Source organism: Thalia democratica, chromosome 5, assembly GCF_965202585.1.
Source record: "Thalia democratica chromosome 5, ktThaDemo2.hap1.1, whole genome shotgun sequence".
Taxonomy (NCBI): Eukaryota; Metazoa; Chordata; class Thaliacea; order Salpida; family Salpidae; genus Thalia; species Thalia democratica.
The window spans coordinates 33,913,961-33,937,220 of record NC_139169.1 but is presented as its reverse complement, the minus strand read 5'-3'; the positions used below and the strand labels follow the sequence as shown (position 1 = coordinate 33,937,220).

At 29.3% G+C, this 23,260-nt stretch overlaps 1 protein-coding gene across 1 annotated transcript; it reads left to right on the top strand.

Moving 5' to 3' along the window:
• Positions 1 to 911: 911 nt before the first annotated feature.
• On the top strand, positions 912 to 22,028 carry LOC145835542 (ubiquitin conjugation factor E4 A-like). Its single transcript, XM_082943188.1, has 20 exons — positions 912 to 1,050; positions 1,615 to 1,871; positions 2,128 to 2,305; positions 2,959 to 3,071; positions 3,253 to 3,418; positions 5,453 to 5,674; positions 6,002 to 6,223; positions 6,468 to 6,585; positions 7,542 to 7,690; positions 8,287 to 8,475; positions 8,642 to 8,774; positions 9,277 to 9,467; positions 9,733 to 9,833; positions 10,074 to 10,187; positions 14,993 to 15,111; positions 15,919 to 16,051; positions 19,211 to 19,320; positions 19,685 to 19,829; positions 20,277 to 20,434; positions 21,396 to 22,028. Exons 1-20 carry the CDS (start codon positions 942 to 944, stop codon positions 21,517 to 21,519), a joined length of 3,051 nt encoding a protein of 1,016 aa, XP_082799314.1. The 5' UTR covers positions 912 to 941; the 3' UTR covers positions 21,520 to 22,028.
• The last annotated feature ends 1,232 nt before the right edge of the window (positions 22,029 to 23,260 follow it).

The window sequence follows — 23,260 nt, the reverse complement described above, 5'->3', positions numbered from 1 at the left end:
AATTTTGAAAAAAAAACTGGAATTTAGAGCAAATATCCTGGAATTTTGAACTAAAATTACCAATAAATCTGGAATTTTAATTAACTTTTAAATGTTTAGTAAAAAAAGTTTTGCTTTGACACAAGAAATATATTACATAGATAGAATGTTTTTGTCATCATCAAAATTTGTTTTATTACAAAACACATTTAAAGGAGCATTATACTATTTAAACAGTTTTTATTACCTTAAGGCCATATGGGGATAAAACATTTTTTCACAACTTTATTTTATTTTATATAGTTTTTACTAAGTTACAAGATGCTTTTTACAGATTTAAAACATTTAAATTAGTTTTTGAGATATAGCCTGTCAAAGTTGAAGGCAACAATAGGTTCCTTATGGGAGGGGCAAACTAAAACGGTAAAAATATACTATTTCACTAAAAATCTATCTTCTCTTGTGTTTTTTTGAGATAACTACTTCAAACTTTCAGAAAGTAATCCTTGGAATATTTAAAAAATTCTGTTGCAAGAAAACCTGGAAGAGATTTTTAAATTCTGGAGAAAATTTGCCAAAAACATTTGACAACCCTGTATTATAATAAAAGCTTTAAATTAAGTTTATAACTCCAAAAATCACCTTCCACTTTAAAATGTATCTAAAGCATGGATTAACCAAATTTTAAATAAACTAAATATTATTTAAAAGTACAACTTTGTAAAAGGCTAGTTGTAATTCCTACTAACTTACTCCCACAAAATTTTTAAACTAATTCAAGACAATTTTGTAACATTCTGTTCCAATTTTCATGCTTCAATTTTCATGTTACAAGTTCTTATAGTTAACAAAATTGTGCTTCTTCTTAAATTTGAAAAAAATTACTAATTAATTTATTATACTAACAGTTTTATACATTTTAAGATTTAACAATAACTAAACAAAACCTAACACCCAACAAAATGTCAAGCACACAGTTGATGGAGGCAACAAACAATGAGGATAGCAAATTACACGACAGAAGAGTCGGTGATCTTTATGAGAGAGTCTTGCTCATCTCCGTTGAAGCTGGTTAGTTTTACCGATAATGTTTGACTAAATGTACATATCGCAAAAGTATTGTAACTTAAAATACATCATCAATTTCAATTGTTTACATTTTTATGTTTTAAATACTGTTTTTAGAAATTTATATACTTTGTTCTATTTCTAAAGTTTTCTAGATGAAGTTAAACCACGTAAATTTTTAAAATATATCATTTAATTGTCTTACATCTATAAATATCAATTTCTGTTAACCACTGTAAAATATTTCTAAAAATGATAAATAATAATAATGGAAAGTTTTAGATTTCAAACAATTTTTGTATTTTTATTTAATTGTTTTATGAACTTTAAATTATATAAAAAAAAGGATATACAATACATATGCTTACTGAAATAAAATTTTCTGGTTACTTTCATGGGTAAAAAAATTAAAAGTCATTTAACTTCCAAGCATTAAAAAAAAACAAAAGGTTTTAAATAAAATTAAAAACATAAACTTTGAGTTGTAAGTACAGTAAAATTGAATTGTTAATAATCATTTATTTACTGAAAATTTCATTTTTAACTTACAAAAATTTTTCTATCAAGACCAAGTTGGCAAGGAGAGAATATCATCTGTGCCGCCGTGCACAATATTCATGCTTGAGTACAGCAATGAGGACAATCTGGTAAAAACGGAAGACCTGGAAAGTATGGTGTTCGACCGATTGATGCTGACCGATCATGAAGACAGAACGCAGGTGAGGCATATGGGTAGAGACATGAGCACCGTGAGCTCGTATGAAAAACCACAGCATCACCCGTTTCACTACTTGCACAACTGCTATGAAAGAATCATCAGTGAGGTTTGATATTAGCTTGTTTATTGATTATAACAAGTTTTTTTGGTCAAATAAATTTTGTTGTCAACAAAAAAGAGTTTATAAAGTTAATCTAATATATTTTAATGCTAACAAGTTTAAAAGAAGTAATGCAGAAGTTTCACACATTTATAAAGCAATGTAAGCCTTCTAAAATCATGGGTTGTAGTAGATCACAATAGTCTAAAAGTATCTTAACATCTATATGCTACTTGTATTGTATTTTGTTATACCACTACAGAAAAACCAGATGTCTGAATACGCGGAACTTGACATTTTGAAGGCGGTAGTTTTGCAGAACATGCAGACAATGCTCACAAATCCCATGATGTTTGATGGTGTTTACAACGAGATGAAAATTAAAAATGCCCATCAAAAACTATTTGAGCTCACTGAGCAGGCTTATGACATTAAACAAGGTTAGTTTTGAAAGTTGTTTAAACAATTGTTTTGATGCTATGACAAATAACATAATAAGTTTAGTGTAAAGTTAGTGATATTAAAATGAATTAATTAAAAATGAGCAACTTTAAAAAAATGTTTATATCTTGATTGATGAAAATTATCATACCTTGTTATCATTTTAAAATTTTTCAAGATAAGCTCAAACTTTAACAGAATCTTTAAATGAAGGTTGTAGTTTTTTACTTTCAAAGCTCCCTCATTAGAAAGGTATTTTTAAGTCTTAGATATATCCCCATAGTGGTGGTAGGGGAAACAAGTTGTTAGGGGTATTAAACTACATAGGTGGTTAGACTTTAAGGGTGATACCGTATAAAAAAGGAAGAGGTAACTGTTTTTCAAATTTCTGCCAAGTGGGTGATTATAAAAACATTCTGATAAACCTTGCTCCACATCCTCAAAACTTTTTTTTTTCAAATATAAGTTTGTAAGTTTTTAATATTTCCTTTCTATGTGTTTTAAAGAAGTCCATTCATTTACTGTACAATTACTCCATAATTAGATCAACTTGTACACAAAGTAACTTTGTTGTTATATGTCTGTAATTCAACCAACCAATATTTATATTTAAGTTGAGATATTTTTAAAAAATTGGCATGTATTTCTACAGGAACAACACTATTCGGAATTTTCAGTGATATGGCGCAACTTGTTGGTAATAAAGAAGATGCACTTACAATGCTCGCGCCTTTCTTTACAGAACAAGTCAATTTTTTCAAACAGGTACTGTTTATACTGTTTAATAATACTTGTTGTAAATTAAAAAATACTAGATACATGTGTAGTAGAATTAAAGTTAAAGTACAAGTGCATCAAATGATAGTATAAGCTTTTTTAAAGTACAAAAATCAATTATTGTACGCATAAAAAAGTTTGAGTAAGTCTTATTGAAAACAAATTTCAGACAGAGCTGGAGGATTATGCATTCTACAGGCAAGTGAACGTCCTAATAACGCTCGCTTCAATCCCACACATATCCAGTGCAATTCTGTTGTACAGAAACAAACTAGATGGCATAATGGAACAACTTAAGCCTGACTCCTTGAAGTGCATACTCGCTAACATGCTTGGTATGTTTCTTAATACATGGTTTTATACAATGAAAAGTTTAAAGTTGTTTTAAAAAGTTGCAAATATGTAGTTGATGCTATAGTTTAGTATTTGTTTGTAATTTTTTAATAGTAAATTGATTGGCTATCTTGTCTTAAAGTTTTCTTGTATGATTACTTTTTGTGGGTCAATTGAACCAAACCAGTATTTAAAACCTTATTTTTGTAACATGAATTACAAGGTGAGGAATATGTTCTGAAAAACTATAAACTTCATTAACTTTAAGCCAATGAAAGAAAATAAAAAGCTGTGTGCTTCTTATTATACTTCTAAGCCCCAAAAAAAAACAACCTATTCTTCAATTTTCCCACCTTCAGTCGCAATTAATATCTCAATTTATCCTCTAAAACTTTAAACTGCTGCATTTTACTTCTGCGGTAAATTGCCCAAGCTTTAAACAATAACAATAAATAACTCCAAAGTTTTGTGTCATAAAGACAGACCTAAATTTTCAAGATAAATCAAAAACTGAAGTCCGTTGGGCAATGAAGGATACAACAATTCCTTGATCCAAATCCAAAGGAAGCTGACTCTGCACCTAGCTTCTGTTGAGGGTTTGAGAGGAAGTACTGTAGATAAAAGCACCTTTGAAGATAACATTTTTAAATTTTGAAGCGCTCTTTCACATCATCAAACCAAAGGGCAAAATGTCAAACACATTTGTGGTGACTATGGCACCCTGTTTCCTAAATCTGAGAATTTTTCCAAGTTTTTGACTCTTCAACCCTGACCATACGAGATGCTAGCTTTTAGTGGAAATAAACATATAGTATGTCTTAAGAAATACCTGTTGAGTGTTTGAGTCAGCACTTAGTCATTTTGCAAGTTGAACTTTGTCCCAAAGTGAATAGTTTTTGTCTTAAAAAAGAGTTTAACCCATTTCTTACCAGGCTTTTGCGTTTTACAAAGAAACCACCTCTCCTAGCTCTGTTTCATTTTTAACGGTAAGTAAGATAGTCATGTTTCTTTAGTTTCAAAAAGAAAACTTGAGATAAGTTTTTTTACAAATGTTCTCATTGATTTGAGTCCGTTTTAATATCCTGTACCATTTTTTTTAAGCGTTAGGGATCCCTCCTCTTACCCTCATGTTTTTTTTGTTGCTTTTTTACAGCATAAGCAAGGGCCTCCGCTTTTGGATGTTGCTGAGCTCTTTGTATATTTACACTACATCATAAACTACATTTTGATGCATTTAGCTGCTTTTTAATATTTGATACTGGTGTCTCGTGCCATAAAGTCTCCCTACATTTTATAACAAATTATAATGATTTTATTAAGTATAGTTGACTTGAAAAAAAAGTTTAGAAACACAGTTATTCAGGGATGCCAAAATACTTGGAATCCTTTTAAAACCTGGAGTTTCAAAAATTTAGAAAAAAACACCTAAGTTTTAAACAAAAATCACTAAAAAACCTGGAAAACTCTAGAATTTCGAACAACTTTAAAATGCACATTATTGAAATTCTGATTTGACACAAAAATTCTATCATATTGATAAATTTAATTAATTATATTGAAAAAGTGTGTATCTAAAAAGCTGCTTTACAGTATCTTTTCAATGTTGTAAAACTATTTAAGACCGGTTTTTACCTCAAACTTAATTTTATACTAAAAATAGACCGAAAAACTTGTTATTTTGAAAAACTGAAAAAAATTCAGAAAGCCTGGAAGAAATTTCTTAAAAACATTTAGCAACTCTGGTTAGTAATAGTATAATGCCATAAGTTTGGAACGTAGTCCTTAAATAATGTATAGAATTTTAAATCAAAAAAATTCTTTCTAGTTCATTCCCCCACCATTTAATATCAGTTTAGAAAATAAAAAAAATATAATTAGTTATCTCTTTAATATCTTGTTTAAATCTATGCGAAGTTTTATTGTAATTTGAAATATTTATTTTCTCTGTGGAACAATAACAACAAATTGATAAATGGTTGAGTTATCTAAATTGCTTGCAGAACACAATAAACATATATTTATTAAACATTTCACAGAGAAGTCTTGCATGGTCACGGTGCCAATCAAAAGGGGGGATCACCCTAAATATTTTGACCCGACAACCGGTGGTCACCATAGAGACGAGGATACGATCCACGGTCACATGATCAAACTTCACCAGCACATAAAAGATTTGTTCATGAAATTTCTGAGATGCAAGGGAGATTCCAAGAAGTTATTGTTGAAATGGATTGGACAAATAATGAACGAGCATGCTTGTTTGTTTAACTTTTTGTTTTTTAAACTAGTTTAAACATTTAAATAAGTATAAAGAGGCCTAAACCTTTAAAAAAGTGTATTTTAAGTTTTGCAAACAACTTATGAGACCTTTTGAAAATAGTTTTAATTAAAAAAAGTGATTTTTGTAAGTTTTTATTATGCAAGTATGATACTAGTTCATTAAAAGCTCTTGATTTTTTTAGGTTATCTCATAAAGTTTTAATATTTTGTAAATTAACCAAATAAAAGTTCCAAACAACCTAAGAAACCAGTAATCAGTTTAATACAAACACAAACTTCACAACCATGTTATTATGACGTCACAGACTGTGCGAAGCTGTGGACGCACGAACAAATGAACCACGAGGTGTCGGTGTTCCTCACAGACGCGATATTCATGTCGCTGGCGTCGGTTCTCGTGCAACTGTCGCTACCTTTCTGCACCAACAAGATGGGAGTGAGCAATGAAAAGTGGCTTTTAATCGACCCGACCTTCTGCCTGGCGTCCGGATGCGACGACCACATTGAGAGGGGGGTCCACGTCACTGGTAAGTAGGGATTTGTTTGTAAAGTAATAATAAATTAATAGTGTGTATTTTGATTAAGCTGTTTAAAAATTCGTTTGCAGCTATTGCTAATTTATTGTTACGTGTAAAGAAAGAAGTTTTAATTTAAGAATCCTAAATTTTTTAATCATTAAATCTAAACTCTAAAAATGTACTAACAAACTGAAAAAAAAATCTCAAAAACTTTAATAAATGCGAAACACCAAATTTATAAATTTATTTTCAGGGCTGCATGAGGAAACTTGCATTGTAAACCTGTCCAAGGAAGATCAGGAGAAAAGCGAAAAGTTGGAAGCGAGCTCTTCGTACAACTTCATTTCCGAGTGCTTCTTCCTCACTCACAGGTTCTTTTTTGTTTTAATAACCAATCAAGCGTTCATTAATTTTGTCGTATGCGAAATTTTCCAGCTTATTCTAGTTTTTATAAGTTTGCATTATGTATATGAATGTATATAAGGGTGCTTATTTTTACAGCTAATTTTGGGGTGGAAAAAAATTTGTGTCTCGGAAATATCATAAAAACAACTCTGTGCAAAATTTTAAATAATTTGAAGAAACTTTCACCTTAGCTCCAACCGATTTTCTAAAAACCACCTCAATGCAAAGTGTATGGGATCTGAAAAATGCGACCTTGGAGTTTAAGCTGATTTTTTTTTACATGTGGCTAATTGTCACACAAACACATTGTGACAAATTTAATACGATTCAAAGAAAGTTTTATGGTAGCATTTCATGTTTTTTGAATTTATTTTTGGTAATTCTAGAAAACTTACAAAAAGTAATAAAAATTACATAAAATCAAGAAATTTTATAATAAAACATTTATTGAATCGTATTAAATTGTTCACAATGTGTTTGTGTGATAATTAGCCAGATGTAAAAAACATTCAGCTTAAAACTTCAAGGTCGCATTTTTTGGATCCCATACATTTTGCACTGGGGGGGGTTTTTATAAAAAAAGATTGGAGCCAAGGTAGCTTTAAAAAATATGCACCCTAATGTATACATACTTTTTTCAATTATTATTTAAGAAGCAGTTTCATACAATTACGAAATTACAATTAATAAAATTTAAAAATATATTATTGTCCTTTAAAACCCAAGTTATTTAAAAAAAATGTAAACAGAGTACTCTACTACCTGCTAAGTTTTACAGAAATTAAACTAGCTAAAGTATTTTCCGTAAATTACTAGTAATATATAACTAAACACCGACTTCACAGAGCGCTCTACTGTTTACCAAGTTTTGCCGAATCTACCATAAGATTGACATTAAGTTAACCGTTTAACAACTCGACAGAGCGCTCTACCTGGGCATGCACGGGTTGCTGGTGAAGTTCTACAGACTGAACAAAGACCTGGCGAGAATGAAGGACGTGTACAGGGACGCCGTGGACGGAAACCTGCCCATGAACCAAGCTGATAAAATAAAAGCGAGATTCACTTCCGGTTTGCTGTTTTGTTTATTTTTCAATAAAAGTTAAATCAACTTTTTTTTATTAAAAATAGAATAAGTTGACTTAGCTGACATTTAATTCATCTTATATTTGATGAGTTTACACAAAAGCTAGCACTTATTTTGAATACATATATCAGGGATGCCACACACTCATGATACCTAGTTTAGTTCAGTTTACAACTTTTGAAAAGTTAAGGCTGACTCAGGCTTGCTTGATTTTTATTTAACTCAACCTTGATCGGGCATTTATCATAATTTTCAGTACTGACAGTTTTTTTTTTACCAAACTTATACTAGTTTTGATGTCTTTCCTAAATCTCGGAGTAGTTATTATTTTTTTATGTTTTTATTATTTAATTCCTTTGTTATTTATTTATGTAGATAAGCTTGACTAGAAGTACTCTTTTTAGTTTTGACTCAGTTTTTTTTTCTCAATCTTCTCATAGACATAAAATCAAGCTAGTTTGATTTAGTTCAGGCTAGTTTTTGGTCGCTTAGTCTTTTTTTTTGCCTAGAAAAGTGGCAACCCTGATAGTGAATTGTTATGTTCACAAGTAGTTTTTAAAACTCATAATTTTGTTTGCAGCATACTCAGTATTCATGACAACAAAGGCCACATTGAGCGACCCCGAATTCATTTCAAACTGCACCCGTTTTCAACTCACAACATGCATATTTCTCAACCAGATGTCCTACACCATGGACAGGTCTAAAGTGGCCCAAATTCCTCTTCCATTGATAACTGAATCCCCTCCTACATTGAACGTTTTACCTGGTTAGTTACTTGGCAGCAGTATGATCTAAACAAAACTAGCATTTTTATTTCTAAAACTGCTTTTCTAGAACCCTAACTGATTATAATCAACTATCAATAATGCTTTAGAAATATGTTGTTTAGTTATATTGATATACAGTCATATTCTTTTTTTAATTTACAACAGAGTTCATTGTGGAAAATTTGGTTGATTTTCTCTTGTTTTTGAAGAGGTTCGAGCCAAACAAGCTGGACGATTTTGTAACGAATTCTAACTATCTGCTTGTTTTAATCAACATTTTCATGGGCAACCACAGTAGGTTAGTATCAAAGTAAATGTAAAACTAATATTAGTTTAAAATAACTTGCTGATTATTTTTTTACAATAATTTTGGGTACTTTTTGTAAGTTGAATAGTTGTGAGTTATAACTAAATGAATATTACTGTATTTACTTATATTTTGTCTGATTTTAAGTGGCAAAATTGGTTTTGTAATCAAAGTAGAGCAATTTGTAAACATCCAAAACTATTTTGAATCTTGTTTATTAAAGTTTCATAGTCATTTGCTATTTTTAAAACTTTTTTTTTGTTTTTAATATTAAGTGTTTACATACAATTGAAATATAATAGTTTGTTTTTTTATATGTACTAACGACCTAGCTTTCCAAAACTTAATTGTAATTAAAGCTTATTATTTTTAATTTTTTTTTTTTTTCACCAACGTTTTAATAACGATCATTTCCCGCCAAAACTTACAAAGAACCAATAGAATGGCTTGATGATACTTGACAGTTTTTTAACCATCAAAATAAACCAACCAGAATGACCAACCCCCACTTGCGAGCCGCTCTTGCCGACGTCTTGGAAGCCATCCTGCCAATCAGGGAAGACGACGACGACACGTCACAATTCGACGATAACTACGTCATAATAAACGCAGTGAAGAACTTCTCCAACGTCAAGGACTTGTACCAGAGCGTCTTGCAACTGTACTCAGACATTGAATTCACAGGTTCGAATTTTTCTAAGCTTCATTTATTTTTCCTGGTTTAGATTTTTTTTACTAGCTTGTATATATTTAAAACTATAGGTCACAAATTAACTTGAAGAGTTGTATAGAAAATTTAATTTTTGCATGGTATTCATTTAAATTGAATTTGCTATATCATGTTTACATCACCCTAGTTAAAAGTAATAACTTTTATTTAAAGTTTGTAACAAATGGAGTGTTGAATGGAAAAACAAGTAGTTTTCTAACAAAGTTTGTTTAAAAACAGGAGATCCTCATTCATTCGAGCAGAAATTTAATTATAGAAGACCTTTGTATTCAATCATGAAATTTTTATGGGCCGATCCTAGAGGAAAAGCTGCTGTTAAGGTTGGGTTAAAAACAATTGATGTATTAGGTCTTTCTATGTTTAATCCAAATTTCAATATGTGTATTTAAATTTAATATTTTCATCATGTGAGCATGATACATAGTAGCAATGTTCATTTTTATTACCGTTAAAATATAACTTATTCCACTATGTTGCTTATATGATAAAATGAATTTATAGACTTTATAAATGGATCCGTTTCCTATAAAACAAGCATTGTTTTATCAATATTTTCACAGGAATTATCGTTGAAATCAGTTGAAGATATCGATGCGGCCAAGCCACCGCTGATGCTTTCATTCATCAACTTGTTTCTAAACGACGCAGTCTTCATGCTGGATGAGGCCATTGAGGTACGTGTTAATATTTATGAACCTAGACCCAAAAAAAATTTTCATAAGTCCCCCTTTTGAAGAAATAAAAAAAGCTATGGCCGCCTCCAATAAATTTCTCAAAAAATAGTTTTTAACACGCACGAAACCTTCTGGTCTAGTGTAAGTTTCAAAATTCTTTTAAAATCTGAGACCTTTTGCTCTTTATTATAAACTCCTGAATTCTAGTATAAGTTATGAATAATGACCTAATGACCCTTCTTCTAGCAGAGTTGCCACTTTACCTGGAAACCTTGAAAAACCTGGAATTCGACAATTTGTGCAAAAATAACCTGGAATTTGAGAAATTTTGAAAAAAACCTGGAAAAACCTGGAATTTTGATCAAAAAACCTGGAAAAACCTGAACTTTTAAATAATTTTAACATTTTCAGTACTTAAATTTCAATTTGACACAAAAAATCTATCATATAAATAAGATTTTTTTGTCATCAACAAAAATTTTTTTTTTAAACACATTCAAAGTAACTTTACAGCATCTTTTAAATGTTTTTGTACTATTTGACACAGTTTCTTTTATAGAAATTTACTTAAAACTAAAAATAGACCCAAAAATGTTTACTTTTAAAAACCTGGAAAAAATTTTGAAAAAACGAGTGGCAACCCTGTACTAGTCACGACCCCCCTAAATTTCTGAATGGCCCATTTTAGGAAACCCTGACTCAGACTTAAAGTTTAGTCTAAAAAAATTTATGTTTTTTTTTTTAATAAATTTATAATAAAAAATTTAATATAAACTCAAGTGTTTTTTAGAGGAGGCGGTATTGCTCCTTACAAAGTTGCTATAAAACCTGGAAGTACTTGGAATTTGAGTATTTAGGCAAAAAAAAAACTAGAATTATGGCCAAAACTCACTAAAACAACTGTAATTTCTGTAACTGGAATTCGAAACTATGTTTATATGTAAAGTAATGAAGTTTAGATTAGATACAAGAAACCTATCATATATGAAAAAAATTTCTGTTTTATTTATAATTTAATTTATTATAAAACACATTTGAATTAGCATTACAGTATGTTTCCAGAATTATTACACTATACTATTTGAGACAGTTTTTACCTTAAACATAATTTTGTAAAAAAAAAAGACATTAAAACTTTTACTTTTATAACCTCAGAGAAATTTAGAAAACCTGAAAAAAAGTAATAAATCAATACAAAGCCCTTACTGCTCCTGAACATGGTTTACTATCATTTCTAACTTGCTATCATTTCTAACCCGATCATTTCTAACCCGATCACTTCTAACCCGATCATTTCTAACCCGATCATTTCTAACCCGATTATTTCTAACCCAATCACTTCTAACCCGATCATTTCTAACCCAATCACTTCTAACCCGATCATTTCTAATTCGATCACTTCTAACCCGATCACTTCTAACCCGATCACTTCTAACCCGATCACTTCTAACCCGATCATTTCTAACCTGATCACTTCTAACCCGATCACTTCTAACCCGATTACTTCTAAGCCGATCACTTCTAACCCGATCATTTCTAACCCGATCACTTCTAACCCGATCACTTCTAACCCGATCACTTCTAACCCGATCACTTCTAACCCGATTTAACCCTATCATTTCTAACCCGATCATTTCTAACCCGATCATTTCTAACTTGATCGTTTCTAACCCGACTATTATTAATTCGATCTGTATTAATATGTTTATGTATTATTGTAATAAAGTAAAGATTTGTTTTAAAAACAAAATAATCTCAACAAAGTTGTTTTTTTTTATCGAAACTTAGTTTATTTTGTGTAATGTAAAACTTAATGTTTAGATAGCTTTAATAAAATTCGATTTTTGATATTTATTGTTATCGGAAGTTTTTTTTTCTCACGCTAGACCCACACATAAAAATCTGGGCAGCTTAAACTAAATAGCACATAACACAGAGACAAAAATTTAAATATCTTAAAATCAAAAACTACAGTTTATCTATTTTTTTTAGCTTAACAGCAAAAAAAATCAACACTTAGTATAAAACTAATTAACTTATTTATGATTCGAAGGAGAAAATTTTTAACAAACTTAGTTTTAATTTTATAATAAGCAACTTAAATATCAACACTTTCAACGATCAGTAAATTCCAATAAAACTAAACACAGCTGCACAATATTTCATTTTAGAATTAACTTCAATTTCTTTTTAACAAACAACCTTCTCTGCAAAATTCAGCAATACATATTGAGACAATTTAGTAAACTTATTCTATGATTTTAGTTCAGCAATCAGCAAAATAGTCTGCATCACGCACTTCTACATTAAAATAAGGTTCAGTATTACTTTTATGAAAATCATTTAGAATATATTACAGTATCAGAATTCAAACAAACTACAAAATCTTATGAATAAAACTTCTTCTTGTTTATACATCTACCAGATTTTCACATCCTAACTTTTAGAGTTAGGTTCTGCACATTTGTGCAACCGTTTGGTATTTCATTGTTTTTTTATAATTTTTTTGTAGCTTTGCCAAAACATAATCGAAAAATTTAAATACATTGCTAGTTACTAAGTTTAAAACCTTAAGTCCAAAGCACATTGATAATACAGGTCAAATAAACATTTATCAGAAACATTAGAAAATGATTTATTATTTACATAGGAAAGGCAATTATAATAAAATCAAACTAAAGAATGAACAAAATCCTACATATTAAGTCAATGGTTCAAAAATATAAAATTTGTTAAACTACTGATAGTTTCTAATATAAATTATCTTATTTTAATCAAGTAAGCTTTAATCAAATTCGTTTAACTTTATGAAAAGATTAGTTTTGTTTAAAATCTAACTCCAGACTTAAACTGAAAGATATTTTTGACTGCATGCATTTTTCGATTTATTTTCGTGGTAATTAATTATTTTAATAGGATTTAAAAATTGATATTAGTTTAACTGTAGTTTTTAGTATTATAAGCATTAGGAAAAGTATAAGTCTTCTGAATTCTAAAGATTAAATATTAAGTTTTAATAGCCGTCAATGTAAGAAATATAACGAGCATTGCAGCGGTTAAAGACTATTCTTTACTTTTTATTGAAGAGATTCTATATGGTTAGTATAGATATTAAGTGTGGAGACCAGATTGGCAAGTTGCATTCAAATTTCGGGCAAATTTAAAAGAAATACCATTTTTTAAGAGTATTAGTATGAGTATATATGAAACTTAAAATAATACAGTTAATAAAATTTAGTAATAGTAGTTATTATGGTAATTTAATTTAAAATTATTATCATTAAATTATAAGTTCTTAAAACGAAAGTGTGTATTGTTTAACACAAAGTAAAAAGTAGAGGTAAACGTTTATTTTTTTATAAATAGACCCTGTGATTTACTAGAACTTAAATTAGATTTTCTTTCTTTTAGCCAATGGTAAATTATATCTAAAGATTAAATAAGAAAAAATATATAATAATCTTAAATATAAACGTTAAGTGTCGAAAACTTATTATAATAATTTTTTCATATTTCTTTAAAAATATGTTGTATATAGAGCATAATAAATTTACATTTTTAGTAAAAATTTAAAAGCTTTAAAAATTTTGAATTGCAAAAATAATTTTACACGATGATTAATAGTAAAAACTTCTTTAATATTTTTCTTGATATCTTTTAAAAGTTATTATTTTACAGATTTCCAAAAACACAAAAACTTTAGATTATTTAGCGATCATTTTATATGAATTATAAATATAAGTTAATAAATTCGTTTATACAACTCAAAAAATGAGGTAAACAAAGTAAATTAATATTATTTTAAGTTAATACTAAAATAAAAAAAATTACAAAATTTTTTTTTAGTAACACATTAAATCATTATGTTTAAAAAAAAAATTGAAGTTTTTTTAATTAGTTTAATTACTTTATTAAGATTTGTTGGTTTTTTCATTAAATCCTTAAAACAAATAAATGTAAATAAACAAGTAAAATAGGTTAGAAACGATCGGACTAGAAACGATCAGGCGATAAGTGATCAGGTTAGAAGTGATCGGGTTAGAAGTGATCGGGTAAGAAGTGATCGGGTTAGAAATGATCGGGTTAGAAATGATCGGGTTAGAAATGATCGGGCTAGACTGGGTTAGAAATAATCGGGTTAGAAATGATCTTGTGAGAAATGATCGGGTTAGAAGTGATCGGGTTAGAAATGATTGGGTTAGAAATGATCGTGTTAGAAATGATCGGGTTAGAAGTGATCGGGTTAGAAGTGATCGGGTTAGAAGTGATCGGGTTAGAAATGATCGGGTTAGAAATGATCATGTTAGAAGTGATCGGGTTAGAAGTGATCGGGTTAGAAGTGATCGGGTTAGAAATGATCGGGTTAGAAATGATCGGGTTAGAAATGATCGGGTTAGAAATGATCGGGTTAGAAGTGATCGGGTTAGAAATGATAGCGGGTTAGAAATGATCGGCTCCCCCTGAACATAGTGCCGTTGTGAGTATTGAAACATTGCCACATTTGAGTTTGTTTTGAAAGCAGGACCTACTATAGATATTTCCAAGCACGCAGTTCTAAAATTTTAACTTTTCGTGCTTGAGTTACTAAAAACAAATGCATTTCAATATTAGCATGTAAAGCAAAACGATTACAACCCCTAAATTTACTAAATCTTAATAATAGCAATTTTGTTTTACATTTATTTTTCTTATGTTAAGTGACAAAGTTAAAATTAGTTTAAAAAAATTATAAAATTAATTAGAATTACAAAGTTAAAAAAAAGACTTTAGAAGCGTAAAATAAATGTTAAAAATATTATTTATAGAACTTGACAAAGATCAAAATAGACCAAGCGGCAAAGAACAACGGAGATTGGGAGAAACTGAACGAGAAAGATCGAGCTGAAAAAGAAAAGTTGCTCAAACAAATGATTCAGTACTGCAGGTAATAGTCCCAAGTTTTTAAGATCAGATTAGAAATAAACCAAATACAATTAGATGTTCTTAATTTCAACGTTTTTTTTTTTTAATTTTTGTTTATTTCCTATTGGTGCTTTATATTTAAGACTAAGTTAATTTTTCAGACATTTAAATTTATAGTCCCTAAGGCAGGGGTCGGCAGGCATTTGCCAAATTCGTAGATGAAAATATTTGCGGACCGTAGTTGTAGTTTCAGTTTTTACTTTTATAAATTATCTAGTTTAAGTTTCAAGTTTTCTGTAAACTTTAGAACTCGTTTTTTTCCCTCTTCACTTCAAAATTCAGAATACCGAGTGTAAGCTCAATTTTTTACATTTGCAGACTGCTGGCATTACCTTAAATGGGGCGCATCCTATTTGAATTAAAAATATGAGTGCGGGCCGCACTTTTACTCTTATCGGGCCGCACATGGCCCGCGGGCCTCACTTTACCGACCCCTACTCCAAGGTTTCTCTATTCAAATTTTTTTTATAAAAAAAAATTGGTTTTGGTATACTTGTAGTTATGAAATTTTAATCGTAAAAGTTATATAAGCATATAGCTTATACTTTTACAAATAGCAATATCATTGCACAGGTTTCACACCTATTGTATATACAGCTTATGTAGTAATATTGTTGCACAGGTTTCACAACTATTGTATATACAGCTTACGTAGTAATACTTTTGCACAGGTTTCACAACTATTGTATATACAGCTTATGTAGTAATATTGCTGTACAGGTTTCACAACTATTGTATATACAGCTTATGTAGTAATACTTTTGTATAGGTTTCACAACTACATGTCGAACAAGACGGTTGAAACTCTGTCTTACATGTCAACGCAGCAGGAAGTCAAAGATTTATTGTGTCACAATGTGCTCGTTAACAGAATCGCCAACATGCTTAACAACTTCCTTGATGTTAGCATTTAAACTTGTATACTTTGTGTAATTTTACTTTATGAAAACGTGGTTTTAGTGTTATCTATATAAAAAAATATATAGTTGTTTATTTGAATTTTCCAGTAAAAAAATAATGTTTGTGTAAGACATATGGATGTTATCACTTTTTTCTTAATTTACTTGTGCTTAATTTGTAGAAGTTTAAAAAAGCTTTTAGATACGTTTTACAGTAATTTAATATCAAACCTATTTTTGCCAGTTAAACTTGGAGAGTACAATAAGTTCTGTATGGAAGGTGTAGACTAAAACGAAGAATAAGAAATCTTAGTTTTTTGATACAAATGTCTTAATTTTTCAGAAAGTTTTTGTTATTTTAAAAAATGTCTATTGTATTTAATTTTTATAAAGTTTGAAAATATAAACTTTATGATGAAAAACAAATGAGTAGAGCGCTTTACTATAAAGGAAATATATTTTAGGTAATTTTATTTTAGTTCTTGCAGCAAATTTTTCTGAATAATTCAAGAAAAGTTTCCAGAAAAGTATCCTCAAAAAAAAAAATAGAAGAAGATAGACTTTAAGTAATTTTTAACTATGCATTTTTTTTGTTTTCTACTCCAATACAGAACGTATTGTACTACCCAGGGTTGCCACTCAGTCAGGAAAAGTCAGAAAAAATTTAAAAAAATGACAAAAGTCAGGAAAAAATGGGGGGTTTTGAAAAAAAGTGAGGAAAAGTCAGGAAATTTGATAAATTTAAAAAAAAGTCAGATTTTGTAAGTTTAAATTTACAAAGTTCCTTGTTTTCCAAAGCCTTCAAATGGTAAAAAATAATTAAAAGTCAGAAAAAAATTCCAAAATTTTCCTAGAAATTTACAAAAATATTTAATTTTATTTCTAATGTCTTCATCTGGTATAGATTAGTAAATTATCCTTTATAAAACGGCAAACATTTTCTATTAAAATATTGAACAAGTAACCTACTTTAACAAGCAGTTTTTGTAAGCTTTTTAGTATTGATGATCTGTAGCAAGGACACTTCCATAGTGAAACTGTGATATATACACAAACGTTTATCTAGCATAATTTTAGAATCAAAGAGTTTTTTGTTTAAGTAAATAGTTGAGTTTCTTTATAACTAAGCAGTTAGTTTAGTATTTTATGTAACAAGTAAATGTGAATACTTTACCTCTTTATAGTTTTTTCAAAGTTGTTTAAATTTATAAAATAAGTTATAAGAGAGGTATATGCCAAGATTAAGTTTACTTATTATTTATATTTTTTGTAGAGTAACTTAAGTTTTTAAAGTAAATAATAGTAAATTTATTTGTTACAAATTTTAACTAAATGACGGGGTAGTTTCGAACCTCAGCCTTCCCAAGTTATTCAAGATTGAATTGAATGATCAAGCTTCCCTGAAACCTGCCCTTTATCTTCGTTGTGCAGCAACCAATTTGCTTTCAAATTTGAGGAAAAAAGATCTAGTTTAGGAACAAAAGATCTTAAATTTTAATTAAGAATGTAGAGTATTTGTTATAAAAGCCGTTGAAAGTCTCCGGAGCAGAATGGCTATTGGAACCACATTTGTTAAAAATATGTCATGCCTAAATCCTCATAACCTAGGCAAATTAGAAGTCACAGTTCTGGTTAAGCGTTTTGTCAATATTGTGCACTCCTTAACGAAACAAAAAATGTGCTCCAACACTGAAGGTGATGAGAGCATCGATCAATTTAGAACTTTGATAAATTGCCCAATGAGTGTATTAAAGTTTAAAAGCTTCAAGCAAAGTCAAGATCGTTTTGACCACTTTTATTTTGAAACATTGGGAGTTTGTACCAAATCTTCTCTCGGAAAACTGTTGCAATCATTGTTTATTTTGCACAATGGACAGGCGGAGGTGGAACGAGGGTTTAGTATTAACAAAGCCCTGCTTGAAAATAACATGAAAGAAGAAAGTATTAAATCCAGAAGAAGAATTAAAGATTACATGTATGCTTACAAACTAGAACCATATCAAGTAAACGTCTCGAAAGATATGCAGATGTCGATAGTTACCGCAAGATTAAGGTATGTTGTATTTTTTAGAGTGTTACGTTTTAGTGTTAGAGTAATGTTTTATAATTAAAATTCGTTTATTTTAAAATACAAAGGTAGGAAGAGATGGAGGATAAGGAGGAATCAGAGGCAGAAAAATTGGAGGTAAAAGTAAATGAGTGCCAAAAGAAAAAAAATGAAGCGCACAAGTTGTGGCTTGATTTAGAGAAAAGATTCTCTTCAACAAGTGTAGGGGCAGCAGATGATAGCGATTTAAATAAAATGAGGCAAATGATTATAACTGCCAAGAAAATGAAGCGGAATGCAGACCAGATGAAGGAAACCATATCTTCATTAGATGAAGAGGTTGAAGTGCTAATAAAAAAACGGAGAAAATTGATTTAAGTACATAAATTAAAAAACAGTATTTGATTAAGTACTTTATTGTTTTAATGTTTTAACTGTATAAGTTCCTTATTGTTTTAAGGTTTGAGTTGTGAAAGTTCCTTATTGATTTAAGGTTTTAATTGTAAAAGTTCCTTATATGTCGTTTCGTTTATTTAAATACATTTATGCTAGGAAATGCTAAAAGATTGTGTCTTTTTTCAGACAAGCTGTGTTTATAAGGTAATAATACAAGTATTTTGCTGATAGAGCTGTTTATTACAAACCTCTATCATACACAGATGGTTTAAGTGATGTACTGGAAGTTTAATGATAGAATTCAGCAAAAAAATGTTGTTTTTAACTTGTATTAAAATAAGATTGAAAGCTTTATATAGTTTTAAGTGTTAGATTATGTATTTTAGTATAAGTTTAATTTAAGAGTTTCGTTTAGAAAAGTCAGGAAAATTTTGGAAAAGTCAGGAAATTTTTCTCAGCTTGATCTGTGGCAACCATGACTATCTTTAACTGGCTTTATCTTAAGAGTTATTTTGAACATTAAAAGCTTTAAAATGTAACTTCAGCTTAGTTTAAATGCCATAAACTAAGTTAAACAACAAAAACAATTACCTTTATGATTTTAAGTATTTACTAAACTATGCCTATTCATTGAACTAAGCCAGTATATATATTAATTTGCCTAAAATACCTAACTTAATTCTAAGTCAATACAATAGTTTATTTTACATATAAAACAGAGGTTAACTGGTAAAAAGATGTCAGAGTTAAAAGTTGACGATTTGGCGGAATTGGAATTCAAACCAAAAGAACTAGTACACAATATTTGCTCTATTTACGCTAATCTTGGGTAATTAAATATTATTTATAGCTGTTTAAAATTCAAGATTTCTTTGTTGTTTTTAAACGCACTCTTTAGCATTCTTATATATATAGTTTTTTTTTTCGAAAATATTTTAAACCAAATAAAATCTATCCTTTAATGTGTTTTAAAGTTGTACACTTATAAATATTAAACTTATTATGTTAATGCTATAACTTAAACATATATGTATATATTAGTTTGTCTAATAAAAAGCAACTTTGCCACAATTTTTACCTTTTTTTTTTCAAGTTGGCAGTTTTAAATTTTTTTTTTATTCAAAACGCAAGTAGGTCGTAAAACTTAAATAAAAATTTGTATAAAGTACCCACCGATAAAATTTTACTTTTAGAGGAAAAGACGAATTTTGCAAGGCAGTGTCTCAGGACGGCAGGTCCTTCACACCGCAATTGTTCCCCAACGCAATCAGGATACTGGGTAGAATCAACAGCACAGACCTCATTCCTGCCATACAGAATATTAACCAGAAGGCTTCGGTATGTATTTGTGATAAATATATTTGATTAGCTTTGGTCAAAAAAAATTTTTGACATACTTTTTCTACTGAATCTCAAAAATTTTACACATCAGCTTACTCGTTTATAGTTACTCTACTGAATAACAAGGGTTACAATAACGGTACAATTTTTTTGAATTTTTTGATTTATTATAGGGCTTCAATACCTTAACGTTTATTAAATCTAAAACACAAACACTAATTCCATTAATCTATGTCATTAGTTTAACTTTAATAACAGCTCGAAAGCGTAAAATATGACATCAAAATTAGATTTTATTTTCACTATATTGCTACATAAGCAGAAAATTTAATTTTTCTAGAAGAAATATGCAGTAACAACAGATTAAATTTAACAATAACGCGGCGAAACACTATTTCTGTATAGATTGTTAATATGATAAAAAATACAATTTATTACAAACAGAAATTCACTGCGTTGGAAGCTGAAGACGACTTGTTGTTCGAAGACGCTCCAGATGAGTTCATGGATCCGATCATGGGATGCGTGATGAAGGACCCGGTCATCTTGCCATCCAGCAAGCAAACCGTCGACAGGAGCACCATTTCAAGACATCTTCTCAGGTGATTGTTTGTTGCAGTTCAGGGTTACCCGAACTCGTTTTCATAATCTCAAACTTGGCAGAAATTTAAAAAAAATTTCACTTCTACCCCCTTTTTTATCACTTCACTTTGCCAAAATCGTCTCAAAGGGACGCCCATATTGGGAATCGCCATGATGTAATATCGCCCTTAACGCTAATTCAAACATTTAAAATAGTTTATTTTAAAATAGACTGTTGAAAGTTAAAACTATTATTACCATATACATTTTACTGAATGTATATAATTTTACTAAGTAGATTAAGTTCACTTATAAACGCTTACACATTACTTTATGTTTAATTATAAAAACAACTTAATAAAAAAAAACTGAACAAAAAGTCTACAGAAGCGAAGCCTGCTTTTTCATATGCCGTAAGACAAGCTCAACTTTAACATGAGAGTTGATCATACCAATTCGATTACAGACCTCAAGCTCTTGGTAGGCTAAGACCAGTTTCGTCCTGATTTGGACTCATCAGTCAGTCACAACTGAAAAACTTGTAGTGTTCAATCTAAAAACGGTATATACATGCAAGCATGAAGCAACCATTTGCTGGCATTGATCACGTCAGCGAATTCAAAACGAGCGTACCAGATGTCTTGCCTAGTGGACAATGTATTGAACGTTGCACGGCAAATAAAAATGTTGACGTCACTAATCAATGCCAGCAAATGGTTGCTTCATGCTTGCATGTATAATCCGTTTTTAGATTGCAGAATGCAAGTTTTTCGGTTGTGACTAATTGATGGGTCCTATTCAGGACGAAACTGGTCTCAGTCTAACAAAAGCTTGAGGTCTGATGATCGAACTGGTATGATCAAACATTGTTTAAAAAAACTGGTTTTGTTAAACCTTCAACTAGTAAAATTTGAAATCTCTTTAAAAAGAATTTCTTGAAGATTTTTTAGTAAAAAAATAACAATGAAACTTTTTTTACAGCGATCACACGGATCCATTCAACAGAGCTCCACTGACAATGGAAGATGTAATTCCCAACACAGAACTATCAAATAAACTCAAACAGTGGCTTGCAGATAAGAAGAAATCCATGCAGCAAAGTTAAACGGACGTTGAGTTTCCCAGTAAAAATTATTTGCACTTTTCACATGACTTTAAATAATAAAATAGTTGATATTTTAAAAGAATGCAGGATAGAATTTTGGGTCTTTTTTTATATAAAACTTTTTTAAAAAGTGCATTTTTTATACTGGGATTGTTGATGTTTTTTTATTTATTCCCTTTTTTTGTCGTTTCCTATTAACTTTTTGTGTGCAAAACGTTTTACTTTTATACAAGACAAACTATTTGAACATTTTTAATTGAAGTACTAGCCAAGTATGAAAATCTTGATTGAGTGAGTAGATTAAAGTTTAGTAAATAAAATATTCTAAGTCAAAGTGTGCGATAAATAAATTTCAAGTAATTTTTTAACAATTCTACTCACTCAGTTTTTAAAATTAAGTTATTGATTTTTATTTAAAGAGAAATGTTAGTTTTTCTTTTGCTTCGTTAATTTTAATTGTAAATCTTAATAGTTCGGTCTATTCAAGAATATTTTTTAAACATGAAATTAGTGATAATCTTTTTAATCGTAAACATTCTATGCTATTTTTACAATTAATACAAAATAAAAGTATTATTATTTATTAAAACCTATTAATATACTATACTTTTTTGTTTATAAACTTAAATTAGTATGAATGACAAAAAGGAATTTTCAATTTACCAATTAAAAAGTTTTCAGTCTAATTTAATCAAATTATGTTTTAATTCTTTAAGGATCCTAATTTTTTTATAATCCTGGTATTCTTGCAAGAATAATAACTTACATGCTTTAGCGTAGTTTTCGTAAGTGATCCGCTGGACCTGACTTTTTTTGCTAAGCTTTAGGTCCTGATTTTGAAAATAGATCCGGCCTGATTCAATTTATAGGAAAGAGCAATAGTAAACTGTTTTATGGAAGCAAAATATCTATGTTTTAAAAAAAACTTGTTACGAAAAGTTCCCTGAAGTGACCGAAGTAGACCATCAAGTAAGAAAACTTTCAGTAGTAGACACTTTTACAAATTGTAGATGATGTATATATAAGATTTAAAAATATATATAATTTTTTTATCGTTGCTATTAGAACTACTAAAAGTGTTTAACAAACAATTGTTTCCAAAAAAAATCAATAGAATGTAAGTTTTTAGTCTGAACTTTGTTGGAGTATTTTATTTTGATCGATAAAAAGTTCTTGGCTGACTAGTTTTTTACTACTTTCCTTTCTCAACACACTACTGTTTATTTTTAATTTTGCACTGATTTAAATTTTGAGTGTTTTTAATTCCTTTACCATATTGTCCTTACTTTTTGCAAAGTTCTGTGTTAGGGTTTAGGAGTTGGTCATACGTTTGTACACAGCGAGACGGATCAGTTCGACAAAAACTTTCACGAGCTTTTAGTAAAATTATACTGTGAAAAAGTTGTCTTTGCACTGCAATATAGTATAAGTACAGTTTGTTTAATAACATATTAACTTACAAATTTAATTTCATTTTACACAAATGATTTTAAGCTAGAAAATTAAAAGCCAGTTTTGTATAAATTCAGGTTTTTCTTTATAAAAAAAATATATATCTTATGCTACTTATTTATAAAGTGCTTTTAAAAATGTTGATTCTTTAAAAAAAACTATAATTTATCAAACCTGTTTTAAACTATTCTAGAAATTTGTTTTAGTACTTAAAAGTGTTTATAGGTTTAGCAAGTGCAATAAGTTCACGGTTGTTCCAGTTACTTTTTTTAGTTATCAGTTACTATTG